The following is a 7,738-nucleotide window of genomic DNA, read 5'->3' as shown; positions in this document are numbered from 1 at the left end:
GGGGGGGAAATGGGGAGCGGCCGATTTTGGACTTATATTGCTTTTTGTTTTTGGTACTTTAATGTGTGTAAGGTCCGTAAGTAATGGCAGCAGCAGTGCTGAAACCTGCAGTGGTCGTTATCTGATACGGGAACCAGGATTCAGCTTCACTGGCAAAGGTTGAAGTCAGAGCCTGAAAAACCGATTTTGAGTTGTTTTTCCCCTTTGTTTGAAGGCTGAAGAAGGTGATGTTCTCCAGTTGTGCAGGGCTTCTGGGCTGGTCTGTGTACTGTGCCTAATAGGGCAGCAGAATGTCTTGCTATTGTACCCAGCTCTGTCCCACTCCCAAATGCTTCTTCCTGCTGCTTCCCCTGCTTCAGCTCTGCTGTGTGTTCAGATCCTTAATGAGTTGGTTTAACCCGCTCATCCAGCAGGGAAGGACCAGAAACCAGCAACTCACTTCTCACAGAGTTGAACAGGCTTGCTAGAGAGCGGGATACCCTGAGGGAGGTCTGTGTACTGAGAGGACTGGGCTGTCCTAGTGTCAGTGGAATGTTGGTTCACATAAGTTGAATTCATCTTAATTTGCATCGTTTTGTGCTGCAGGCCTTGTATTTTATTGAAAACCCACTTTCTGCCTCTTGTAATGACAGAGAAAAGGGTAACCATGGATGGACAGACATATTGGGGTCTGGAAACAGCCTTAACACCCATTGTTGTCAGGTGGAAGCAAAGCCTTTTCATGAGCACACTGGTTTTGGGACATCTTTTGAATGCCTTAAATGTAGGTTTGAAATTATGTATTGGTTTCATTGTTTAAAGTGGGAAGAAAGAAGGAGGTTCTCTGTTTTTAGGTTATAAGGAAAATGTGCTGATTCCCATATAGTAAGTTCTCTCTCTTCTTTGCTTGCTTTCTGTAGAGTGAAGTTCCAGGGCAGGATGGGAACTTAGACCTGTGTGTATATTAGAGTAAGAATACCCAAGGTGGATTACAGAGTGTGTCTTTGAAAGTAGGTTCCATTTATTTTGGAGTAGATGTCCAGAAGAGGAAATGTTACCACTGAATGTATGGAAACAAGTTCATAGTGTTGTCCCAAAAGCAGAGTCTGTTCCCTGGTGTGCAAGAAGCCAGTCCACACACAGAGTGGAGATACTTGCTTTAATACCCAGTTCTGCACAGAAAAGGAAGCAGCGTGGGATTTCACAAAGCAAGCTCAGCTTCCTGAAACACAAGCACTACTTTTATACACAAAAACCTGGGAAAGAACTTTTCCCTCTAAACGTTATTCTATCACTCACATATACTATTGGTCAACTGATTCCTCACTTCCATTTAAAGTGGCAATGCTCAAGATTTTCACTATGCATGCTCAGAGTAGGGGGTTTGTTGATAGTAGGGGTCCCTGTAGCCTGTGGGTGGGTATTTTAGGATGCTGACAGCTCATTAATATATTAATACGGTGATTTCAATTACTCAGTGTTTTTTCCCCCCTGAGCTCAATCAAGGCTGTAACCAAGATAAGTTGTGGGGAGTGCTCCTTGCCATCCCTTTCATCTGCCCAGCAGGTGTCCTGCAGGCCTGTCTCAAGGCCAGGCTGTTGGATACTTGGGGCATGTTTTTCTCTAATTAGAATTGGGTTTTGTCTAATTCTTATAATTTCACTGTTCTAGACCCTGTTTTTATTCTGTGTTTCCCTTATGCTCTCTTTTGTGTGATTAATTTCCCAAATGTGATTTTTTTTTTCCCCCCCCAGAAATTTTGCTTATTTTTTTTGCTAACTGACATCAGTAGTATAAAAAGTAGTTTTAGTTATTCTCCTCTTGCCTTCCCCCTTGTCCCATTTTGCTATTTTAAAATTCTGGTAGCAAACAAGCATTTCAATCAATTATTAAGATAAAGGATATTTTGTAACTGGAACCCTGTTTCTTCAGTCCCTGGAGTTAAATTTTATTATGCTTTCCTGGATGATTATAACAATAGAAGTTGGGCTTGGAACTTGGCTGTGTACAGATCAGCACCAGCATGCTTAATGTTTGCCTTTTAATTATTATAGATAAATTACTATAGATTTGTGTGGACCTATATTGTTTTTATTTACATTATCTGTGCTTTCTTAAGAGTTCCCTCCCCCTGCCTAGCTGCCCCTCGTTTCCTAGTTTATCTCTAGCACATAGAGCCACTGACTTTATTTCGTTTGAGGAAAGCTAAGGGATGGCAGGTGTTTTGTTTTAACAGGCCCTGCTTTTGCCTTCTTCTGATTTTAATCGTTTATCAGAGTAGTACTTAGACCTTGGCGCTGCAGCTTTCATTGATAACTTCAGGTTTGTAAGAGCAATTGCAAGTGAAGAGAATACCAACAAAAAAACCCAGGAGTACTAAGAGGTATTGACATGCTTACTTATAAACAGTATTTTCTGAAATCCTGGGTTTTAATCTAATGTTGTCTAAGTTGTAAGCATTTCACTGCTAAATGTAAGATTGTCTTACAAACTCTAATAGTAGATTTATAGTCGACATGTGCTCTGACTCCGTATTTCCAAGCTCCTCCAAAGTAACTTTCTCCAAGCTTAATTTCTAAAGCAAGTAGCAGACAGGGAGGGGTTCAAGCCCAGGATACAGCTTGCAGCTGTTTTTCTTTAAGCTTGAAGAACTTCTCTCCTGGGAAGGAAGTCCCAAGGCTGACTGACTCGAAATGCATAAAACACTTAGATGGCTTCTTAAAATACGGCTTTGCTGTACATAAGCCACTCTCATTATATGTCAGTGTGGTCATTTAATACTGTTCAGCCACCCAAAGTATCCCATAATGATGATCCTTTACCTTTAATGGTGCAATTCATTGTAGCCCTCAGCTAAGTCTTATATTGTTCTGCTGATAATTAATAAAAATATCTTGCTGAAGGGCTTGAATGGAGCTTGAACTTCTGCTTCGGTGGGGAGTTTTACCTGGCTTATCTTCTCAAGGTAATCGCTGGCCTTTCACTGTCTTGAGTCGTCAGCTCACAGCAGGGAAAGGCACTGATATCCGGCTGAGGAAGCCTGATTTGCACAATAATTTGAAGACCATTTCCATTTTTGTCATCCTGTTGTAGAGGTGAGCTTCCTCTCTGGCTGCACTCACGTTGCCTCCTATGCCACCTGGACAGAGAGCTGGGAAGTCTTTGATACGGTGATTCCTACATTAACTACTCAAATTTTGGTGTTAATTCCATTTTCAAAAAGCTGTCTGCTTTTGGCAGTGTGGCTTTGTTTTGTCCATGTAAAATTTAAGTACTCTGGTGACTGGCAGCTTTCGAGGAGGACTGACTAGTTTAAAGTGAATTGAAATGTGGGGAGGGGGGAAAGATGCGTTTAAAATGTTTTATATTTTTAAAGGTGAATCTGTACGTTTAAGTCACTTCCCTGTAGTTAGTACCTAGTTCCTAGGGCTCTGATTCTGAGGTTCTGACAGATTTTGCCATTAAAAGCGGTGGCAGTTGATGAAAGAGCCCTAACTCATCAGTTAATGAAGAAAGGGAAAATGTCTAAGTGATTCACATACCGGTGGCCACAGGGACGAGCAAGTAAGTCAGTGTTAGAACAAAAGGAAGGATGGGAAGATCTGGAATTACTGCTCTTTGGTAGAGCCTTGGCAGTTGACAAGAGAGAGTGGTTTGCATTTTTTACATAAAGACAGTTTTTAAAACTTGACTATAACAAGGCCTGCCATGAATATATCAACTAGGTGTCTTAAGTATATCTTTACGTTGTTTTTATTTATAAGGCTTAGTAGCTGCTTCTCATTTGGAAGTCGTACCAGTGTGTGACCTGTTTCCAGCCACTAGTTTTACAATACCTGCCTGCTGAGCATGGTCCTTTGGCCACCCTTTTCACAAGTCTGCTGTATAATCCAGCTGTTTGTTGTTTGTTTTGGTGTTTTTTTTTTCTGGCTTTGCCTTCGACATAAAAGGGTAGTTTCTGGGGGGGTTTGTGTGTTCTTTCTACTGGTTTGTACTGGGAGACAGGGGGAACAGAGAAGAAATTCTCTCTGCCTTCTTTTCATGTCTAATAAAATGTGTTTATCGGGAGAGAAATTGCTTTTTAGATTTTGGGTTTGTAGACTCTCTTTATAAAGTAGCTTGCTTTTCTGGTAACAGGGAAGTTATGTATTATTAAAACACACTGTGACCTGCAAAAGCGTTTTAAAGAATCCCCTTATGTGTTTGTATGTTTAAATAGCACTGCTGGCCTGATAACTCGCAAAAGCAATTGGAACTGTGAATCCCATGACTGCTGCTGAAATCCAAAAGCTGCTGTTAACGAATCTGTCTAATCTGGAGGGCAGACTGTTCACAAGACATTCTGAATTAACACAATAGTACAAATTTTAAATGAAAAGCCTGTAGTTTGCTACTGACGTGCCTTCAGTGAATCTTTGTGGGTAAAGGGCAGCACTGGGACCCATGAGACATGAGCTCCAGCTTAGTCTTCACTGCAGAGGTATTTTGTGACCTAATTTTCCTCATCTTCTGTATGCTTTGTGTTTTTCTGTGCTACAAATAATGGATGGCACATAGTCTCACAGGGGATGTGTGAAGTTTTTTATGGAAGATACAACAAGAATGTTTACTCCTTGAAATAAGAGTGTTTTGCTTTTTCTCAGAGGTTATATTTAACTTTCAGTTGACAGAATGACAGGAATGGAGACTGAAACTGCAAGAGACAAAGCCATGGAAGAAGAAAGCACTGAACAGAAAAAGGAGAGAGAGAAAAAGAAGAGGTCAAGGGTTAAACAGGTGCTGGCTGATATAGCCAAACAAGTGGATTTCTGGTTTGGTGATGTTAATCTCCACAAAGATAGATTTCTCCGAGAACAAATAGAAAAGTCCAGAGATGGATGTAAGTTTATATTCAGTATATTTCAGTAAACAGAGGTGTTTAACTTTCTTTTTCACTGTATTGCTGGTGACAGTTACAAATTGTTTTGAGATTACTGTCTTCTCCTTGGAGAAGACAGTAGTTTCATGCTGGAAATCAGTATTAGTATTAGGTACTAGTTCTTAGAAATGATCTTTACTGTTTCTCTTTTCCTTTCTTTTACTACCAGCATCTGCCAGGGTACAAATGACTGTTCGGGAGACCTGATTTTATTTTTTTAAATTAATCTAACTTTGAGAATAAGCAAACAAATGGGGTCATTTTGCCATTGGAGGTACAGTACTTGACATGAAGGATAGATATATGCAGAAATTAAACGTCACTTTTTTGTGATGAGATACATACTTTATTGCATGTTCTCTACTCAGGTTTGAGATACGAAAAACTGTATATTTGCTTGTAGGGTTACTGTAGGTCTCTTTCCTTTAGACGATTTTTGACATGATTAATTTGACCTCAGAGTAGAAAAAAGAGTTTGATTCTGAAACTATTTGCCAGTTTCTGAAGAAATTAATTTACACATTACCTGCAGTGACTAGTATGCACTTGCATATGCATAGACTGTCAGTATAATTGCTCAATTAACTGTTTTATGACGGATGCACTAGAAGTGGTAAAAAAAGAGGTGGTCCTTTCCCATGAAAAGAAAAAAATAATATTTCCAGAAGTGTTTACTTAATTTTGTCCGTATTTGAAGTGTAAATCATTAGTCCAGTTGCATTGTGTGTTAAGTGTTGCCTTCTAACTTCTTTGTATAGTCCTCAATTTTGTTGAACTTGAAGCCAGGTTTTTAAAAACGGCCTTCAGAGGATTAAAATTTACCCTACATCGTCTGGAGATGGTAGAGCTTGGGTGTCTTTCATGGTACACAGTTTTCTGTCAAGGTTTTAGCAGCATGACTTGTGGCAACTGAAGTGCAAACACGGGCTCTTTTGTGTTGGGAAGACTGAGTTAACACTTAATTGAGTACTTGAAGGAGACGTTTTCAATGCAAATTGGTTTTGTATTGTAAAACTACATCGGAAAAGGGGTTTTTCTTCCTTTCTTTTTAAAGAAAATTGTTATCAGTGAGGAGGTAAAAGAAGAAAATTCCTTTGATAAAGGCTAGCACAAAAGAAAATTAAATATAGGTTTACTTGAAACCGGAATTTTGATGGTAAAAATGTTCTGTAAATCCTTGCAGATTGTTTTACAAAAATACTAGCAGAGTCTTAATATCAGCCTAGAACATACTACTAGTGCTTTCTAGATTGTCCCGATTTCCTCATCATTTGCACTTTTTTTTTTTTTATCCCTAGATGTTGACATATCGCTTCTTGTTTCTTTCAACAAAATGAAAAAATTGACTACTGATGGAAAACTGATAGCTCGAGCCGTTAAAAGTTCATCTGTTGTGGAGGTATTTAATATTTCCCTGCTGGAGTAATAACGGTACCAGGGACTGAAGTAGGCAATAATCTTAATGGAAAACGCTTCTTTGTTTCTTGTTCCTTTTAGTTGGATTTAGAAGGAACAAGAATCAGACGACGCCAACCACTGGGTGAGCAACCAACGGATGTGGATAGTCGCACAGTCTATGTGGTAAGGTTGCCCTTCCATATGCCACGTGTCTGGCAGATTGCTTCATTTCTAACTGTGCAAACTCTTTTTTTTTAAAAAAAAAAACCTGTTTTGATTCTTAAAAGAGTGCAAAGCCCACTGTGTATTGTCTATGACAATCTAATTGCCTGGTAGTATTTATTGAAAAACAATGCAGCCACATAGTTTTACCAGAATTAGAAAACAGATTTTCTTTGAGAAAGTCATGGATTTAGTACTATAAATGGTTGCATAAATTATAAATGCTAATAGGATCTGATTGTTTGGGTTTTTTTATCCTTCAAACGAAGAGGATTTTGGGAGGGAAGTTAATCAATGTGCATGTTTAATCTAGTACATTTTTTTTGGCATAAAAAATGTATCTGCGTCAATATTCTTTTTAAGATAGGGAGTGAGTGCTTAAAGGGACTGGCAAGAAAGGAATGGGTTAGTTTCATACACCGATGGCTTGTGGAGCTTAAATTATTTCAAATGCTGAGCAAAGAGGTGCTTCACCTCCTAGTAAGAAAATGTGCACTTTAGTTTACCCATTACTGCTATCACTGGGTTTTTCTAGTGGATACCATTAGAGGAGCAACACTGATACAAAGCAATATTTACTAATTATATTAATGGAGTCAAAGCTGTAGAATAATAACTTTATTAGATTTATCAAGCAGGATCTGACTGAATTTGCAAGATAATCTGGGATACTTTATAACATACAGTCTGCTTCCAAAATCTGTTACTGGAAGTGCTTCTGGTTTTAAAACACACGAACATCATTCATTCCAAGGCAGAATGTACCTAAATGAGTTAGTCTTAGTTGTAGGGGGCTTTAAAAAAAAAACCAGACAACAAACCAGCAAGCAAGGAAAAAAACAAAGCAAAACACACAAACAAAACAAAAACGCCCTCCTAGTAGCACTCTATCCTGTTGCTACCTTGATGCTGAAATTATTAATGATTAATTTAAATAAGAGTAGTTTGTGCTGCTGGAAAAACTCTACATTTCAACATGGTATTTCAGATGTGTTGGAGTGAAACAGCTCTATCATGTGTGAAATTCACTCGGTCTCTAAAGAAAGCTTTTCATGGCTAATGTCAGTTTAGGTAGCTCTTAGCAGCTGAACTAGTGATTTCAAGCAGGCACCAAGCTTTCTGTGATGAAAATACATAATTATGCCATAATGCCAGCCCATCCAGATAAAGATAGGCTGGATTACTCTGATCATTACGTTCATTAACAAAAACCCAGAAAAG

At 38.8% G+C, this 7,738-nt stretch overlaps 1 protein-coding gene across 1 annotated transcript in view; it reads left to right on the top strand.

Annotated features, from left to right (window-relative positions):
* Nucleotides 1-4,650: 4,650 nt before the first annotated feature.
* Nucleotides 4,651-7,738, top strand: part of LARP7 (La ribonucleoprotein domain family, member 7) — a 21,869-nt gene continuing 18,781 nt past the window's right edge. Inside the window, exons 1-3 of the mRNA XM_010002167.1 lie at nt 4,651-4,858; nt 6,196-6,296; nt 6,395-6,478. Of these exons, the coding sequence (XP_010000469.1) occupies nt 4,651-4,858; nt 6,196-6,296; nt 6,395-6,478 (393 nt within the window). The remainder of the gene's footprint in view (nt 4,859-6,195; nt 6,297-6,394; nt 6,479-7,738) is intronic.

This window comes from Chaetura pelagica, unplaced genomic scaffold (assembly GCF_000747805.2).
Source record: "Chaetura pelagica isolate M959 unplaced genomic scaffold, ChaPel_1.0 scaffold837, whole genome shotgun sequence".
In the NCBI taxonomy this organism is placed as follows: domain Eukaryota; kingdom Metazoa; phylum Chordata; class Aves; order Apodiformes; family Apodidae; genus Chaetura; species Chaetura pelagica.
Note: the sequence above shows the minus strand (reverse complement) of the source record. Positions and strands in the feature narration are given on the sequence as shown.